This window comes from Taurulus bubalis, assembly GCF_910589615.1.
Source record: "Taurulus bubalis genome assembly, chromosome: 1".
Taxonomy (NCBI): Eukaryota; Metazoa; Chordata; class Actinopteri; order Perciformes; family Cottidae; genus Taurulus; species Taurulus bubalis.
The window spans coordinates 27,406,033-27,427,024 of record NC_136589.1 but is presented as its reverse complement, the minus strand read 5'-3'; the positions used below and the strand labels follow the sequence as shown (position 1 = coordinate 27,427,024).

Here is a 20,992-nt window from a genome sequence, read left to right as displayed (position 1 = left end):
TTGTTCAAATTATTTTTCAAACAAAAAAGGCGATACTAGCCTCTTAAATGTGAAGATTTCCTGCTTTAGTTTATTTGATTTCATAGAAAATGTAATATTTTTAGGAACTGTTATTGCCAACAAAAGGCGTCACATGAGGCTCTAGAAATGTATAATGGGTAAGCTAAAAATAATTCTATGACATTTAAATGCCAGGGGTGTCACGATATACAAGAAGTGACGATAACCGTATTATATAAAAAAAAGTAAGTAATCCAGCGCTTCTGAAATTACGCTTTTATACCGTCTCCCTACACTCATATTTTGAGATTTTCATATTAATTTGCCAAAAAAGACACAAAACGTGCAATAACTAAAGTAAAAGATAAATTTGATTGATACGATTTTTTTTGCGTTGTTAAAACTGTTGTGCTACTAGGAGCAACAACTTTTCAACTTTTAGATTGTGGTGAAATAGAAAACTTTTTTAGCACAAAGTGCAGCTGTGTGCATCAATACTCTCAGATAGATTTAGTTTCCAAAACCTGCAGGAAGCGATTGTGCAGACACCAGAGCGGCCACAAACACACAGTAATACCAAGTTTAAAAGCAACCACTGCTGTCAAATCCACATGTTCAAAAACAGAATCCAGTGTTCAGATCTCTGCCTTGAACATGCCTGTGCTGCCTTCACTTTGGCAGCCTGTTGCAGTGCAGTAAAGGACAGTTGAACGTGTGTACCGTCGTTAATCATTTACAAGAGTGAGAATACCAAACAACTCCCCATTCATCACTTATTCAAGCTGTGGTCTCCAGCAGGATTTACCAATGCAGGAAGATGCAAAATGTATTTTAAATTTGCAAAGCAAAGTTGACTATGGCGCTCATATGCTAATGCCATTTTCTATTTGCACCGTCTGATGATCTTCACCAGGAGATGACGAGATCAGTCGTGTATGTCCATGTGTGAGTGAGCGATTATGTGCATGTGCACCTCCGGTCTGCCTATGGCTGATCTCACATACTGATGCACCAAACTGCATCACATTTTTGGGTACTCACATGTTCAAGGACCTCTCATGGTTGCAGTGACTCACACTTTCTCAAAACTACTTTTGTATCCTGTTTGATAATGTCATTGATTGACTGCTGACAGTCTTAACCAACCCTTGACCGGTAACGGCCACAAGTGAGTCACAGTGGGGGAAAACTGTTTGCACACTTTTATTGTTTTGAATGGTTTGTTTGGCTCTCAGCTAACAGCTCACATAACTGCAAGTACACACACTGCTGAATGCATGGCCGCCGCTCAGACATAGTAGAAGGGGGTTAAACCAATAGTGGGTTGTGTGCATTCAATCAAACATTACTGCAGTGGTGGTTGCAGACACACCTGCCAGAGATCTGTACTACTAAGTGAACCCTTCTGTAATTAGGTCTATTTTAAATTCAAACTGTGTTTAATGGGTCAGAGTGTGGTATCAATGAGCACAGTGACTACCATGATAGAATAAAGTCATGTTTAAAAAAAAAGAAAACGTTTTTTTAAGCAACTTAAAACAACAAGAATTGAGAGCAGACTGCTTTGAGAAATTCAGATTTGGACCAATTAGATGCCTGAAAGATACCAGCTGCAGTGTTTAGCTGCTGGGAACTGCAGCCTAATCAGGGATAAAGATTCCTGTGTCCTGCAGTTCCCCTCTTGGCTGAAAGCTGAAGCTCAAATGTACCATGTTTCAAAACATTTGCAGGAAGGAAGGGCTTCTCTCGCCTCCTTAATTATTCCAATCTCGGCCTGATCGACGGTTCAGTGCGTAAGAAATGTTAAAAGGGCAGGGGGGGAGCATAAATATTTTATTTGTCTTTTTTTAAAACGTTCGCGTGGCACAGCATCTCTGTTCCCTCAAAACAATCTATTTCCATCTCTGGGACATGCATTGTCATGAGTGAAAATGCATGATCAACACCATTCTCTTCCTTTTAGTCCAGTGTAAAGAGATGATATTGGTTCTGCATGTAAATTAAAGCAGCTCTGCTCCCTTCTAATAGCATGTAGTAACAATGTATATCCTTGGTAAATGAGTTATAATCAATACTTTCATCACCAGAGACAGCTGTATAATTAGCAACCTAAATGAAGCATTGGATTCATCACACTATGACAGTTTCAGCTTCAATTTACTGTTTGATTGTTAGCGCAGGCATGACTTTCTTTTTTTTTTTGTCCTAAAATGTAATTGCAGCGTATGAAATAATGTGACAAGTGCACCTTCAAAGTGACTGACAGAATATAATTATGATGATTCAAATATTTTGATAGTAAACTTCAGGCTTTGGAAAAAAATCCTCACTTACTCCAGGTAAATTGTTTCTCATCTATGTGTGTGTGTGTGTGTGTGTGTGTGTGTGTGTGTGTGTGTGTGTGTGTGTGTGTGTGTGTGTGTGTGTGTGTGTGTGTGTGTGTGTGTGTGTGTGTGTGTGTGTGTCTCTCTCTGTGTCTCTGTGTTACAGTGATGCCCGACAGTACCAATTTCCCCTACAGACGGTATGACCGCCTCCCTCCCATCAGCCAGTTTTCCATCGAGAGCGACTCGGACCTGTCGGAGACAGCAGAGCTCATAGAGGAGTACGAGGTGTTTGATCCATCCAGACCACGACCGAAAGTCATCCTCGTCATCGGTAAAGAACAAGTGCACCCAACCAAAACACAAACATTAATGCTAGAAACATCTGTGACCTTACTCAGCACAAGCGTGAGGAAGTTTTGAGGTAAAATGTTTCCTCATTAGATGTTTTAGATTTGAAGCTGCTGACTGATGTTTTGCATGAGATAAGACAAGTCCGTAAAGATCCTTTTATGTGTAAACAGATAAACACTCTAAACAGTGTCTCTTCTGGTGAAAGCTTTATCCATTCATATAAAAGGCTCAAAAAATAAACAAAATGTATTTTTGACTCGTCGTTGATCTAAAAATAAATGGCCTGGATGGGAACCTAGTCGGAGAGTGAGTGTGTGTGTGTGTGTGTGTGTGTGTGTGTGTGTGTGTGTGTGTGGGGGGGGGGGGGGGTCTGTCTGTGTTTCCTGGTATTTTAAAAAGTAGCCCCGCCTCTCTGTTAGTATCAGCAGGGTAGATCTCGTTGCATGTCACTCACTGCAGACACTCACGCTCTCCTAATCTGATTTCCTTGATGGGCCTGCATTAACCTGTCAAATAGATTCATTAATCTTATGAATTAAGCCCAGCAACTGCACAATAAGAGTAATGACACTGGTTGAGCTGGACCGAAAAAAATCCTATTTTAAAACAGGGTGGCAGCAGCTGTCAACTCTATGGAGGATCGTGGCAAATGTTTTGTCTGTCAGGTTTGCAGAGAGAGAGGCGGACTGACAAAGACACGTGTGGCCAGGAAGAGTCTGGGTCGAACGTTACGAAATACTCAGATGTTAGATAAAAGTGCATATCTGCTGAATACATATTAGAGTATGTCTCTGATCCTCCCACCACTTCTCTCTCTTGCAAAACGTCTACTTTATCTTTTCCAATACACAACGTGACAAGAATAGTTTGTTAAATTTATGAGCCTTTTTCATAAGACGTAATGATCATAGAAGAATAAATCAGGTTCAGTTAATATCATGTGCAACGGCTCACGATGCTTACTGGGAAACTTAAAGTAATACATCACCCCCAAACTGACCATTTGTGGAACAATTACTCACCCCGCGTTACTTGAATTCAGCAAGGACACTTTATTTTTCCACTGTGAACAAAGAATAAAAAAACAGAAAAAAAAGTCTTAATGAGTTGAAGTAAATGATAAAGACATCTGTTTACAAACTCTCACACAACTTGTGCAAAATAATCCAAATCTCATTTATCCAGTCGCATGCTCACCACTTCCCAAACACATGCATCTTCGATCAAACCTGACAACACTTATAAACCACATAAACCGCCTCATGCTTACACAGGCCCACTACATATCTATGGAGTCTGGAGTGTTTTAAATAGTAAAGTTTTAGCGAAGATGCATGTGTTTGAGAAGTGGTGAGCATGCGACTGGATGATGATACTTGGATTATGCTGCAAGAGTTGAGTTTGTAAACTGATGTTTAGACATTTAATCATTTCTTTTAAATCATCAAGACTTTTCTCAAATTTTGGATTATTCGTTCACTATGGAGGCATAAGAGAAAAACAAGGTTTTCATCAATAATTTAAGGTAACACAGGTTGAGTAATTGATATACAAATGGTAATTTATTGGGTGAACGATTACTTTAAACTGAAATAAGCCATCGTTAACCTTATTAGCTGCACCTGTGCTCGTCAACATGTCTATGATTGTAACTGTCAGATGAACCCAGACACTTTTTTCTTCTTCTTTTTACACAATTATGAGCATTACTTGGGATTCAGTTGAAGGACATACTACAATAACTTCACTGTAATTTGGCTGTCTAAGATAAACAATATATTTGCCCTCACCGATTTATATCATCTTTTACATTTGGATGCACATTTGGGTGCACTCTTCTCCTCATCCCAACAAAAATGTCTCCGACAGTGAGACCATGATGGAATAAGCTATCCACACAGCTTGGTTCTTCGCCTTAGTTCCCTTCACACTGGCCTGACTTTCAACGAAGAGCAATTTTGGAGAAGTTGACATTTCTTTTGTAACATTTCTGAAATCCTGGAATGAAACACAGTAAAAGCAGCTTTTGCATGGAGGCCTTTCACAAACTGACGACTTGTGTCTTTCTTGTTTCTCTAAGATATTATTGCAATTGACTGGATGGGCAACTTAATTCCAAAATATCAACAATTTGTGTTTTCTTTTTTCTTTTTGGAGGAATTATTACTTTTTTCAGTTGCGTTAAGAAAGGGGCTAACATTGCATCTATTCATAATTATGTTTGACCAAAGTATCAGCATCAAGCCAAGAGTTGTTCTCTCCTGTTGGCGTTCCTCTGCACATCCTTTGTCCTGTTGAAATATAGAGATAATAAAAAACAGGATTCTGTAGCAAATGTAGGAGGTTCACACTTACCTGCTTCTCTCATCCACCCCCACATGCCCTTCTCCCTCGCAAAACACACACAAGCAGCAACACAGTCCCACAGAGAGACACACAGTCACAAATGTGCAAACACAATCAGAGCCATGCACGCACACACACACACACACACACACACACACACACACACACACACGCACACACACACACACACACACAAAGTCTCACATAGTCTGGGTTTCTCTCGTAAATACACACATGCACCCACGCTAACACACCCACACACACACACAATGTTTCACACTCACACAGACACATTTCACACACACGACAAAATCTCTCCCAAAACATCAACAGCTCTCTCTCTCTCTGTGCCTAGGTGGCCCCGGCAGCGGCAAGGGAACACAGAGCCTGAAGATTGCCGAGCGCTATGGCTTCCAGTACATGTCTGTGGGCGAGCTGCTGAGGAAGAAGATGATCCACAACGCCACCAGCAACAGAAAGTGGAGCCTGATCGCTAAAATCATCACCAACGGAGAGCTGGCACCGCAGGTAGCAGAGAAACAGAGAAACACAGAGAGAGAGAGTGTGTGTTTGTGTGTGTAAAACAGGGAGAATATGAGAGGAAGTGTGTCCAGTCACTAGTAGGTTGTTATCTCAGTGTGCATGTAAGAAGGGACTAATTAGCAGCATCCATATCACAAACGCGCTGAAGAGAGGGATGCTTCTGTCTTATTAGCATTCTTGTTTTCAAGAAAATGACCACAGACCCCCTGTGGTCATTTGTGCACTATTCATTAAAACACTGTATACACAACGTACATGATTTTTTACACTTCCCAGATCAATATTTCTATGGAATTAAGATTATGATGTTGATTTTTCATATTTAAGAAGAAAAAAAAACATTTTTTTAAAGGATTTCCTTTTATCCACACAGGTATTGTTCTTTTATAACTTAGGTATAAAAACGACACCTGCCGGGAGAATTTAATAGTTTTTTTCCTCAAAGGAAGATTATCAACGCATGGTGATTTAGTTGGATTTAAGACTTGTAATCTGAGGTTTAAATGTTACGGATCATTTTTATTTTTTTAAGTGGGTTATATAAGATACTTATCCATAGTCAGTTGAGAAACAGAGAAGAGTACCAGCACGGGAGCAAAGCAATGTACTGCTGTGAATGGAGGTAGCAGTAAAACTATTTTAGCCACCTAAAAGAAACTGTTGAAGTGTTTTGCTCACATTGATTTGCTCGCTTCAGGGTGCTCTTAATAGCTTTTTTCCAGGGTTTTCATCTGTATCCCCTAGGCCTTCCTCAGTGAATGGAGCTTAAGTGGTTGTCAGAGCAGTCTTTGGCCTTGAATGAGGAGACCAACTGTGAGCACATGACAATTCCATGCAAAGGTTACATGATGAAAGCTTGTTAAAGTACAATTGCTGTGGGAAATATAGACAAAAAGCTGATGATGAATGGATTTTAGATTATTTTGCATGGGTTTCATGCCCAAAATGCAGGACAATGTGTTGACTTAAGACCAAACTACAAGTTTTAAAATACAAGAAAATTGACTTTTTACAACATCGTGTTTGCTTATTGTTTACCTTTCAAGTTTATAATAATAATAATAATAATGATAGATTAGGAATGCAATGTTTTGGTTGGAGGCGCATTAAATTATAATAAATTATAAATAGTTTTCTAAATGTTTACACATAAACACGTGAGATAACTTTGACAAAAGATATATGTGAAATATTTGCTGTGCTGGATTTGATATGATGGATGGCATAACAAACGCAAATTTCAGATCCCTAAAACGTTATTCTTCGCACCCTATGTGCTACTGTCAGGAAGGAAATAATAGTGATAACAAACTTTAGCTGTCGAGCACTTTTCAAGTGTCATTTAATCAGAAATTGCCTCACAGGACAACAGATAAAAAAAGATATTTGACGAATGGAAGCGGTCCAATCAGACTTCAGCAGAGACTTGTTACAAGTATATATGGGCACAAAAGCTTACAAATGTATGCTGCAGCCAGCACATGGAAGATACAAATTCAGTTTAAAGCTTAAAAAAAAATGTATAGAGATTATTTAAAGTACACATGATGCAAAACCTTCTCCTTAGTCCCATATGTAGCGAGTCCCTCTACCAATGTATCCCAAACCTCTAACCAAAGTAGCATTAGTGACATACTTGATCCATTACTCTACACAGGTCAATGCATGACATAGTTATATATTATATAACACTAAACACTATACTGAAGCAAAAAGAGGCTTAAAAAGGACTTTACTTTAAATGTGACTATGGCATAGTAAACACGCTTTTAACATATGAGCTTAAAGCATCTCTCAAGAATGTATCTCATATATGAACAGATTTAAGAGAAGTGATTCTGGTTGTCTGGGTACATTTTGATTAACATAATGAAAACAGCTGAGGGTCTTCATCCATGATGTGTTGCTGATGCAGCAAGGTACAAGGCTGTAACAGGAACACCAAGCCCCCACTTGCTTCGTGACTGCCAGTCCTTTGCTTGCGCCTCCTTGTGAATTATGTTTAATAACTGCCCACCTCATCATTTATCATCCTTTCCTTGTGTCGCTGGCATAAACCTTGCATCTACCATCTGGCTGTTCACCAGATGTCAGCCCAGCAACCAGTGAGATAAACAGCAAAGTAGGCTAAGCTGAAGTCATATTAGATATGATGAAGTGACTTGTATGTCTGTTGGGCATTTCATTTCCTGCCATGGATAGTTTAGCAGAGCAGAGGAGAATTTGGTTTCCTAATGATTTTGTAAGTAATGATGAGAGGAAAAGGCCAAATACTCCAATGTATGAGTGTTCAAAAGCTGTTAAAGGAACCCCGTCCAATACCTGGGCTACTGAGGTGCTTTCCCCTCTGGATTAATCTGGTTGACGCGCTCTTGCTTCGCCTCCGTTACCTTGCATTCCTTTGCTTCGGTTCAATGATCCACGGACAGGTTGTATGTTATAAAATTAGTTTATTCTCTTCCAGCAGTGGTAGAACATGAATATGGTCCCTAGATGCCAACAATTAACCCTGTGTTGCTCGAAGCATAACAGTACCGTGCAAGCAGTCAAAACCCTTTGCCCTTTCTGGGTTCCAACACCTGCCGTCAATCATGCTCTGATTGATTATATAGCGGGCCAATCCCAGGAACACAGAACGGCGCCACCCAGTGTACATATTTAGTAACAAAGTTTCATCCCATTTGGCTCCGACAAAAGCTTTAAGCAGGAGCCCTGATGACAGAGTTGCTAGCGTAAACATTGTTTTATGATGTGTTGAGTGACATATTACTGATTCACAGCTTGTTGTTTTAGTGGATTTTACATAGATTTTAGTCTCCTCCTTTATACCATATGACCCAAAAAAAAAATTTCAGTTTAAGTTGATGAGCGATCGCGCGATAGCACAAAGCTACTGCTTTAAATGTCAATATGTCAGTCAATAGTAGGTTCAAGTAGGTGGAAATCTTCTCACCTAAATTTGAGGCAAGAAACTATTTCTTTAAATATTTAACTTTTGCTGATATGTTAACTCATGAAGGAGATTTTGACAGGCTTTTATTTTGTAATTCAAAATCTGAATATTGATTGTCTCTGGGTGACACCTTGAGATGGTCTACTATTAATTTGAAGTGGAATTAGTTTGTAACTGTGGACCATTTAACCTCAAATCTAATCTGAAATTAGAGGTAAAATAGGTTCATGAAATGCGATTTGGAGTTAGCTCTTGAAGGAGATTTTGAAGGGCTTTCATTTTGTAATTCAACATCAGAATGTCTGATTCTCTTGAGGTAGACTACCATATAAGTGGAGTATTTATCTTTCTATAATTTTTAGATTTCTTTCTGTAAGTAGACTGGAAAAACTGTGCTTAGCTGTGCAGTCCAGTGCTGCAAATCATTCAAAATCCATTAAACCCACAGAAATACATCACTGACTCTCTGCCAACTGCCACATCAACTTGAAGTTCTTGCTGTTTGTCTGTAAGTCAGTGCAAGGTCATGTGAGTCAGTATTTATTTGCACTTGCCACAGGTCTCAAAATAAGAGCACCTTGGATGTTTGTCTGGTCGCAAATTAATGACGATTAGTACATTTATATCATCAGACTGGGGAAGAAATGTCATTATTTCAAGCACCTCTTCAACTAGTCTAAATTCAAGGGCACTATGTGGTGATATTTACACTCAGTGGCGAATTTGCAGAATGGTTACGCAGCTTTTGCGGCCACTAAATCTGCACCTGCAAAGGGTGAAATGCACCCATAACTGTGCTACCAGGCAAATAGCATTCCTGTGCTGCTCCTATGCTATTTGCAGTGTAAAGATTATGCATACATTTGGCGCAAAATTGACCCCCTTTATATTATGGTTGTGAAATCTGACTGGATTACGGTGCAAATTTTTCCCACAAAGTTTTGCAGCTGAGGGCTCAATTATTCATGTACCAAAGTATAAATGTTGTTTTTGAGCGAACTACACAGAAGGCTGAACGATGTCAGGTAGAAAATTATTAAAAAAAAAAAAATCTTCAGAAAGAAACCGTATTTGGGATTTAAAACCCCAGTCTGCCGGTGCTGATGATGTTTTGAAACACATACCCTAAGAATGAAGAAGAAGACGGCATGATTTGAAGCGAATGACAAAAGAAATATCTTTCAATGCTTCCATTATCACTGTCTTGGCGTGACGGCCCTTATAAATGTGCTTCAGTTACCACCAACTTCCTGAATATGATCTTTGTTAATTGGAGTGTTTTTGTGACTCATTTCCATAGAATGGGAACAATATTGGACCAAATGTATGGATATTACATCATTTAAATATGTGGAAATAGCAGAGAACCAAGATGCTATTTGTTTGGCAGCTAAGTTATGGGTGCATTTAATTAATTTCATTGCTTTGAGAATTACTTTCTTTTAGTCTTGTTTGTGCAGGTTTAGTGGCTGCAAGAGCCAGGTAATCCCTGTATGAATTCACACAAAAATCACTACTACACTACAAAAAGTGTGAAAAAAATAGCATGATAAATCCTTGATAAAATCCCCAAATGCATTGTGTCACAATTGTTAGACTGCACCGGTTTGAGGATGATAAATCATGAATGTCAAAATAAACGGTTCAATATAGAGTTCGAGGAACCGGCATCGGAAATAAGCAGCAGATATAAATGCTGTGATTGCATTGGATGCTGTGATTGCATTGGAAAATTCTCCATATATATTGTATTTGTGCCGACCAAATAAATTCAATTAAATTCAGTTTATTTTATATAGCCCAACATCACAAATACAAGTTTGCCTCGGAGGGCTTTACAATCTGTACACATGACATCCCTATCCTGGGACCTCACATCGGATCAGGAAAAACTCCCCCAATAAAGATAGTAAAAACCCTTCCACAGAGAAAAAAGGGGAAGCAACCTGAGGGAGAGCAACAGAGGAGGATCCCTCTCCCCGGATGGACAGAAGCAATAGATGGCATGTTGCCAGGATGAATAACGTAACGGAGTTACAGCACATTCAATGAATGTGACAGAAATTATTTATATAATGAGTAATAGGCATGGTCCATGATCCAGATAGCCACGATTCATTAAGCAGAAGGAGGTAGAGAGGAGGGGCATCCCAGGGGCAGTGGGAGGAGAAAGCAGGGCCATGGCAGCTGGCAGGCCTGGTTCCAGGCCGGTTCCATCAGCAGGGCCATGGTTGCATCAGCAGGGCCAGGCGGGAGGACCTTAAATGAGGTGACCGTGCCTGCCCCCCGGACTGAAAGTGGAAGCTGATTCCACAGAAGAGGAGCCCGATAACTGAAAGCTCTAGCCCCCAACCTACTTTTTAACACTCTGGGAACCACAAGTAACCCTGCATTCAGTGAGCGTAATGCTCTCGTGGGGTAATATGGCACTATAAGGTCCTTAAGATATGATGGTGCATCACCAGTTAAGGCTTTGTAGGTAAGGAGAAGGATTTTAAATATGATTCTCGATCTTACAGGAAGCCAGTGGAGAGCAGCTAGTACAGGAGTAATGTGATCTCTCTTCCACGTCCTCGTTAGTACACGAGCTGCAGCATTCTGGATCAGTTGGAGAGATCCACGGGACTTACTGGAGCAGCCTGATAATACGGAGTTACAGTAATTCAGTCTTGAGGTAACAAATGCATTGATCAATGTTTCTGCATCGCGTTGAGACAGGATGTGCCGGATCTTTGAAATGTTCCGTAGGTGAAAAAAGGCAGTCCTTGAGATCTGTTTCACGTGAGTGCCAAAGGACAGGTCCTGGTCAAAAATAACTCTGAGATTCCTTACGGTGGTGGTAGATGCCAGAGCGATGCCATCCAGAGAAACCATATCATCAGATACTTAATTTCTGAGGTGTTTTGGTCCGAGTAAAATAACTTCAGTCTTGTCCGAGTTCAGCAGCAGGAAGTTGCAGGTCATCCAGGTTTTGATGTCTTTAAGACACGCTTGAAGTTTGGCGACCTGGTGGGTTTCATCTGGCTTGATCGACAGATATAGTTGAGTACCATCGGCATAACAGTGAAAGCTTATGGAGTGTTTTCTGATAATATTGCCTAAAGGAAGCATATATAAGGTGAATAAAATTGGTCCAAGCACAGAACCTTGTGGAACTCTATAGCGAACGGCAGTGGTAACCGAGGCCTCATCGTTTACAAATACAAACTGAGATCGATCTGATAAATACGACTTAAACCAGCTTAGTGCTGTACCTTTTATACCAATCAACTGGTCCAGTCTCTGTAATAAGATGTCATGGTCAATGGTGTCAAACGCTGCACTAAGGTCTAACCTTACTTACCTAAGACCAGTACAGAGACAAGTCCCCTATCTGATGCAACTAGAAGATCATTAGTAATTGTCACTAGTGCTGTCTCTGTGCTATGATGCTTTCTAAACAGAAAAGCTTTTAAACAGAAAATTAATGAATTACCTACAAAGTGTTTATATATAGGGAGAAGTGAATGAAACATTTCCAATGCAGCTTTGGTGATGATTCTGTCCAGCTACTGTATGTTTGCTGGTATAGTACTGTAAATAGATCGTCTCTTTGGTGGTCAGAGATGATTGTTTGACCAGCATTCCTGTGAGAGCTCAGACATCAAGCTGTGCAGTGGATCAAAGCGCTTTCCTCAGATTAGCTTTTCTCATTTTACCTTACACTACATTAATCTGTTCGCTGGATTCTAGAAGAGCTTTAATCTCTGCGTAGTCTGTCGGGCTGCTGCCTTTATTCTGTGTGTGGAGGGAAATTAAACGTCTGTGTTGCTCAGCGTTGGCTATGGAGGTTATTTTTAGATCTGAACATAGCTCGTGTATCTCTGCCATCATATCGTATGATGCATTTAGCTCGGGGAAATATATTCGAACATGTTGACCTCCAGCCACGAGGAAGTAATTGATGCTAAACGATGCTGGCACTCTCTGGCCTCAGGTGCAATCAAGACAGTTTTTCTGTACAATTGGATAAACAAATTAAATATATTGTGGAATTCTCCAATGCGTTGTCATAGTTTTCCATTCACCTTCTTTATGACTCTAAATCAGCTACTCATTATTTATTTTCAAGGGCTTTTAACTCCTCTACAATGTTGATGAATGTGTGAATTACTCAAATGAACTCATCTTCTTCTCCTTCATGCTCCTGCTGGAAAAGCTAATTATAATTACAGCTATGAACATCTTTGCTTTATAATTTGTAGCTGAAATGTCCTGTGACAACCAGTTGCTCACTCAGACAACTGTTGTAGTTTTGAAATGGGATAAAGTAAAGTGAAATGTGAGTTTGGAAAGACAGACTTTCATCAACAATTATTTGTATTGTTAAAAAATTCAATTAATTGTCTTGTTTATTACTCTTTTGACATTTACACGCAAGTATGAATCCTGTTGCTTTCGCTGTTTCCAGGAGACAACAATAACTGAGATAAAGCAGAAGATTATGAAGATCCCAGATGCCAATGGTATCGTCATAGATGGGTTCCCTCGAGATGTGGGACAGGCCTTGTCCTTTGAAGACCAGGTGAGTTCAGAGGATTACCTCTTCAGGCCTTTTCATACCATAAAATTTGGATTACAAAGCCTGTTTGCACCTGTTTAAAATCCTCTTACCAGCTTTTACTAAATAATAAATGTACAGTCGTATTTAATCATAAACAAGCCGCTGTTGAGATTAGCGGTACCTGACAAACTCTCAAAACGACCACCGGAAATGAACGGATCAAGAAAGCAATACAAAAATTGCCCGCCGAGGGCCAGCACGGCAAGGGGAGAGGTCCCGCGAGGAGATCCTCCCGCACCGAGCGACCGTCCCTGTCCCGCCGAGTTGAATCCACCGAGCAGACTGCGCGGGCCACACCCGTTTACCTCTCGGTTTCACGCCCTCTTGAACTCTTGGGAAGAGCGATGGTGGAAATATCAGATCGACAGATGAAGTAGAGTCTAAATGTTTGGTGTGTGTAATGTGAATACTTAACACTTTTACAGTGAGATCACTCGTGAAGGGGATTTGGGAATATTTCATGTGAATTTTGTTACGTATGTCTCTGCAACTGTTGCTAAATTTAGATTCGGAAAAATCCACAAATTAGCCACACCGGTATTTAAACCGCACGAGTCAAAGTTGAGGAAAAAAGTAGCGGCTTATAACCCGAATTTTACGGTACTTTACTCAGATGCTTGAGTCCATACTAAGGTATCTTTTGACAAAGAAAAATCTTGCTGCGCTGTGAGTTGTGTAAGTCACATTGGTGAGTTCGTCAGATGCTTGCCGACATATACGTAAATATTTAGATTTTATCTCTTTTTTTATCTCGATTTTAAATTTTGGCCAATAATATGTTATATCTTCTTCAGTCTTATCTCTTGATCTCATTTGCAGACCCCTCTCAATAATTTCCATTGTATATGATAGCAGCCACCATTAATTTGCCATTTAGAAACATTGTTCAACAGCATGTGGAGCAGCTGGCTTTCACATGTTGCGCAGACGATGTGGAACAACATGAGAGCTCGTTCAAAGCAAAATATAAGACTACCACTGTGTCCACCACAGAAAACCTCTCCAGTTCACCCAAGAGTGAAATAGTTAGGAACCTTAAGATTTCTAAATCTACCATAAGACATTTAACCACTATTTATCTCCCATCACTACGGATATTTCAGTCTGTGATCAGCTGGAGCACATGATGTCTTTCTCTGCTATGAACCAAATGTGTAAATGAGTTTGTCGCTCACCACAAAATGGTGCTGCTATCCCTGATGTTTTTATCTCCAATAGCATGAGATCTAAGGGCGTCGGCAGCGGCGGCTCGGGGTCACAATGCCAGAGTTTGGTGTATTTGATATCCGATGTTGCACAGCGCCTCAGGTTCACGTTCAGGGAATTAACACTCTTTAAATTCTGCAATTAAATGCCGTTTCCTTTGTGCATATTTATTTACTTTTGCAGCAAGGTTTGCGTAAATGAGGTTTCCTTCAATCGAATAGGTGTTGTGGGTCTATCTTTCTTAACAAACTGCTAAAAATGCATTAGTGTGGGTCAGAAATTAGAGCCTCAGTGTGCCATGATTTCCAAAAAGCTGTTAAAGAGGAATTTAAGTAAACTTAAGAGGGACCTATAATTTGGGAGGTTTAAAACTGTCACCATACAAGTTTACTTATCTATTGGTGATTAACATGTACATTACATTTACCTCCTGTAATCTTCCATTTCTTTACTTTCATTTCCTTTACATAACAATTTCCTCCACATTTGTGTATATTTGTATTATAAATAGTCTTCTAGTCTGAATCCTCATGGCACACCTGATCTATTGCACAGCAAACTGACACAGGCATTGTATCTGGTTCCTTTGGCTTATAGCACTAACCACTGTGGACGGCTAAACCTCTCTCGTCTCTCCATTAATTGTTATTTTCCCTCCCCATTTTTTGAAAGAGGCCAAGTCTCGGCGTAATGAGATTTTGTAATGTGGTTTCTTAAGGTCCACCTCGTCTGACAGTAGACTCTCCTTAGTGCATGTTCTGTCTGAAAGCTGCACGAAGAACCCAGGAAATGAAACAAAATGATATGTGCGGATGTACAGAGCATGGGTTTTCTAAACAGACAATACCCACACAATCACACACCTTCTCATTGATAGAACTCACAATTGAGCCATGACTATGGTTATTATCAGAGACTCCGGCTTACCTTCCCTTTGGCGTCTCCACATCAGCTGAAGCTGTAAATAGAAAATAAGCAGACAGTTAGCGACTAACTCACTAACTATTTCCACATCCAAGAAGCCTGGAAGTCCCATAATTAAAATGTAGCTTTATCGCTTATCTTGTGATTTGGTAAATTAAATTTCGTAATTGATAACCACAGAAATTATATTCATCTGAAAAGATTTGTCTGCAGATTTTTTTTTTATTGTCACAACGTTATTTTAATTGTTGTATAAAAGGATTGCTAAACGGTTGATGACAGTTTGTAAATGGGCCCCGGGGGTTAGATAAGGACCAGAGGAAGTTCACTGTAGATGAAATCACGTAGATAACACGTGTGTACAGTTGTGTTTATAACCGTGACCTGGCAACCGCTTAAAAAAAGGCCCATACTGTTGTTGGTGAATGGATGGGAGAGACCGCTCAGCCATTAACGCACATATACAGAAGTCCTGGGATTTACACCTGAATTAGGTGACAACTGGTTATGTCATTAAAGGAGCTTTTGTGCAGCTCAGGAGCAAAGAGATAATAACAGTAGTGTCCTTTGACAAATCAGATGCTGAGTACTTGTGTTGAGTTAATTGTGAGACCACAATGAGTGCAATCCTATTTCTTACTTTACTTTAATTATGTCAGGTTGATTGTGGAGGCTGGACAGTAAGACAACATTGTTCTCTTACTGTCCAGCCTCAGTCCAGATGATGCAAGTTGATAGTTGAAAGGAATACCTGCAGACACCACTCAGCCTTTTACAAAAGTACTCAACGTGTTTTTCTTTAATATTCTCCTCAAAAGATGCTTTTTTAGTAAAGATGCATCTACTGTATTGTATATCAGGAAATATCAGGAACTACAAGTAAAAAATATGTAAAGTAGGGTTAGTGTATTTGGGCAAAGGTTTATATAGCATTTAAAACGTTTATCATGGAGGCTCTAAAGGTTGCTAATTAACATGTTAACGGAAGTGAACAAACTGTTTTTTATTTTATCGGGTGTTTTGTGCTGGACTATTGTCCCTGCGTCAGGGACTTCCGTTTGCTCAGTTTAGTCTTTGTGCTATTTTAAGATAATCGTCTCCCAGATTAGCTCAAATTAAGCTTAAAGATAGCCTGGTTCCGTTCAAAATATTAATATGATATTAAATGTAAATATGTGCTGTAGTTATTTATGTCATTCCCACTGGGTGCAGACCGATTTTTAGTTAGTTTTAGCTACATCAAGTAATTTCCTTGTCAATGTTTGTGAAAGTGCTTGTAAGTAGATATGTTTTAACTTCGGACAGAACCAGGCTTGCAAAATAGAATGTGAATAAGCATATTTCCAAACAAGAACTGTGCCTTTAAGACAAAAGGTTTTGTTCATCATCTCAAGATTATCTTTGATTATAGCAGGACCTTGGAGATATTGTAGCTTTTATTTACATTGAATGTAACAAAGAAAGAAGCTACAGTGTTTCTTTTGACAAATTAGTTTCAGTTGTCAAAGAAAAAATAATCTTTGTGTGTCTTTTCAACATGCAGTATTAGTCTGACAGTAGAATCTGGCTTATAGTTGACATTTATCTGGACATGTACAAGTTCATCTCCCAACTCCAATCAGCTGTCATACTAAAACCAAATTAAAACTCACCATTTTATCATTTGTGACCAAAATATTGGGTTACAGCCCAGGAGTACAGGGGCCAAAAAGGAGACAAAGGAGCCGAGGAACGAGAAATAATTTAATGAAAAGGAAAACTTCAAAGCCAAAAAACGAGGATACTAACAGGGGAGTCAAAAATGTATAACAACGAAAACCAAAGAAAATCCAGAAACGGGCAAAACACAAAACAGGATCAGGGCAGACAGACAGCAGGGAACATTACAAAAGGAGCAGGGTCTGAAACAGCTATGGAAACATGGATACAAGCAGTGCCAGAAACAGCAAGCATGATGATTACAAACAGAGCAGAAACAGACAAACCAACAATGGAGAGGGAGACAAACAGGATTTAAATACACTGGGAAGATAGAGGTGATTAGACACAGAAGGATTCAACTTGGGGCGGGGCAGACAATCACATCAACAGGAAGTGAAGTAAACAGCGGACACAAGACACAGGGAAATTCAAAATAAAACAGGAAACGAACTAAACAAAACCCAAGACGTGACATATTGACATATATATTTTATCTACTCCCCATATGCTCCTCATAATGCATAATCTTTTGTTATGGAGCATTGTTGGTGATTTGTCTTGTCTCTCAGATAGTAGTTATCCTTTTGTGAATCCACTTCTAGCTTGATTTTTTACAATAACTTTGGTGTAACTATAAAATCTTATCTTCACAATTGCTTCATGTAGACCTTATGGTCCCACTACTGTCTTCCACCTTTACTGAAAGTGTGTTTGGCTCGCTGCATGCAGTAGTTTCCATAATGAAGGCAGAACAAAGCACTTTTTGGTTGCTTTGTATTTTATTGCATTACAATGTTTAAAAAAAATCACAGCAACATCTTCATTTAATGGAATTCATGCAGTATCTATACACCAAACATTAAAGACATTATAATACCATAAAGTTGAATAAATATCTGTTGAATGCTAAACTCAATGGAGCATTGTAGTTTTTATTATACTGTCGGGATATTACATTGGATTACTTTGTTTTGACAGCCCCATACAGTTTCTAAGGCTTTTACAGCAAGCCAATTTTGGAGAAAATGTCAAATCTTGCCAGACATTTTTCATGAAAGCGGTCAAGCTTGAATACACATCATAGAAGCACAAACCAATCACGTGCAGAGCTTCAGTCCACAGAATATTTGCAGAGACCTTCAAAGGGTTTAATCTGATTGAGTGATTCATTGACTTTCTAAATTAACCTGAAACACACGTGCTGCTACTTGACGCATCATGTATTTCCTATTCTAGAAGGTTCAGTGCTTATTTTTGCATCCTATATTTCCCAGCACTCTGAGTGATCATCTGGGGACCTGCAACATTCATTTTCATTAGTATCCCCTCAACCCATGCTGCTACTTTGCCCTTTACAACATCACAGTAGTCATTTATGATCCGCTCCTGTGGGATGCCACATCCGTCCTACTCCTCTTTATAGTGGCCCAGTGAGACCAACTAACCCTCCATTCTTCCCTTTTTTTGCTTTTTAGATCAACTTCTATCGACTACAAAGGCATCAGTCTGTCTATTCATCTCTGTCAATTTACCTGTGTGTGTGTCTAAATCCACAAAACACACACACACACACACACGCACAGACAGACAGACACATCTGTCAATTTTGGCAATTGATCAATCATACTAGTCGCTTATCACGGAAAATTGCCAAAAATGCTTTGGTCCTAGCCACTCAAATATAAGGATTTGTTCTATATCATTGTATATATTTAAATATATTTGGAGTTTTGACGAAACTAGCAATTTTCATTATTCTGTGACGTTTAAAAACTGGTCAATAAAACATAATAAAAAAATCAAGACAGTAACTGATAGTGAAAATAGTAATACAATGCCGTTTTTTTCCCACAAAGAGGACAAAACACAGCAGCAGCTACTTTGCTTTGTATGTCCAGTGTGGACAACACACATTCCTCTCACACGTTTTCACTCCTTTAATGTTCAGGAAAGTTGCACCAAGATACATATCCACTAAGAATAAACATGAAATGTGTGAAAACTGACATTTACAATAATCTGTGCAGGTCCATCCTTTGTTAACATCACAGACAACAGCCTTGTTAGTCAATTTGGGACAAAAGTCACTAAAATAACCTCAATAGAAGTGTGGGTTAGAAAGAGAATCTTTAAATGTAAATGCCACTGTTACTGCCCCAGTGCCAGTCGAGAAAGTTCTAAAGATGTTCATGTGAAGATAGTGAAGTGGGGCTGAAATAATCAGTTGATTATCCAATTAGTTGATTGACAGAAAACAAACCTGCAACTAATTTGATAATCAAATAATCGCTTGAGCCCCTTTTGAAGAAAATAATGCCAAACATGACATAGTTTCAACTCCTGCTTGTTATTTTCTAATTTTTAAAAAATGTAACATCTTTGGGGTTTTTGATTTTGTATGTTGGTAGGATGATTGAAGCAATTTGAAGAGGTCATCTTGAGTTTGAGGCAATGGACAGCTTTCCCAATGTTAAACAATTAATTGGGAAAACAACTGTGGATTAATTGCTAATGAAAAAACTGTTTATTGGCCCCAGCTGCCTGCTGACACATAGTATATGCTCATAAGGCCTGACAAATAATGTTTATGTACGGTACTTTAATTCAGTTTGAACATTGAGATTAATGCCATTCAAACGTCTTTGATACAAAAGGAACGTCTGTCTGTGGTTTTTCCTAATCTGAATCCGGAGTCTTTGGACAGAGCGTGGCTAATATTCGAGACAAATTGAAAAGCCCCTTGAGGCCCATTGTGAAATTGGTCCATGTAAATAAAATTGACTTGACTTGGATGGCGGAGGAAGAGGAAACAACCCCAGAATGCTCTGGTTTATGGAGACAGATGGAGACAACTGATATTCAGCAGCAGAGCAGAACAAAAGGCAAACAGCAGTCTGTACTGATGCCAGGAATCATCTGTTTCTTAGTCAACAGCAGATTTAACTGGATCAATTTCAGGAAAGAGTCCATGATGATTAACTAAAGCTGGAACAGCTGGAATAAGATAGTTTGTTCTCTTATTTTATACAGGTCTTGTTCGTCAAACCAAACACAAAACTTGGGACAGATATCTATACATAGTGGTTACGATCGAACATAATAAACTATATAAGTGAATGTGTAAATTCCTCAAACACTAAAAGGTATATCTATATTTTGTGAGTGACAGGATCGGTATCATCAAGCTTACATTTAACTTCACAGAGGACATTTTAGCATTTTATTCAGCAGTGCTTAAATCTATTTCAGTTAAATATTGCTTCCTGGTCTTTAAGCAAGAGAGATAGCATCACTGACAGAACTGCCGGCATTAGAACTGTTTCTGAAAATAGATGCCGTTATGTGATGCAATGATTATATATTTCAGGAGACATTGTAATGATGATGAATCTAACAATTATTTCTTGTTACAAAACATCAGCCGGCATCTGATGGCTGCACCACATTACCAGCACAACTGGAGAAAAATGGAACTAGCAACTTGGATTTGCAAGACTCAAAACTAAGTCCTGTTGCCGAGTGGTGTGAGCCTCTATAAACAACCACATGTGCAAATAAGGTGCAGACTTTGGAGTGTTCATCGGGAGCATTTCAGGAAAACTAACTACAGAGAATGAATCGTATTAAACCACTAATGTTTCATAGAGAGAGTTTCCAGAGGTGTTGAGATGGGAGACTAGTGGGCAGGTTCAAGATGAGGAGAGCATTTAACACTCTTTCCTCTTTATAAACAACTGGTCTCAACTTAAGAGGTTAGAGCCATAGGAACTGAGTTATTTCCCTTTGATGCTGCTTTTCATTAGATAGATAACATCATCATTCACTGATCTTTAAATAGCCAACGCAGCCGGTTTACTCCACGTACTCGTTGGTTACTAAGGAATGGTTTTGTGTTTTGGACTTTGTAAAAACAGAAGAGGCCAAGCGCATTGTTGTGTCACAAATTAAATCTCTATTTCTCAGTGCTGCTGTTGTTGCCTGACCTTTTCAATTAATATAGAATAGTCAGTGTGTATTTTCTTGCCATCATATCTTGGC

General features: G+C 39.2%; 1 protein-coding gene across 1 annotated transcript in view; it reads left to right on the top strand.

Moving 5' to 3' along the window:
* Positions 1–20,992, top strand: part of ak5 (adenylate kinase 5) — a gene marked incomplete at its 5' end in the record, with an annotated part of 54,589 nt that overhangs the window by 1,534 nt on the left and 32,063 nt on the right. The window contains 3 exons of the mRNA XM_079214813.1: positions 2,491–2,658; positions 5,380–5,552; positions 12,971–13,084. Coding sequence (XP_079070939.1) covers positions 2,491–2,658; positions 5,380–5,552; positions 12,971–13,084 — 455 coding nt within the window. The remainder of the gene's footprint in view (positions 1–2,490; positions 2,659–5,379; positions 5,553–12,970; positions 13,085–20,992) is intronic.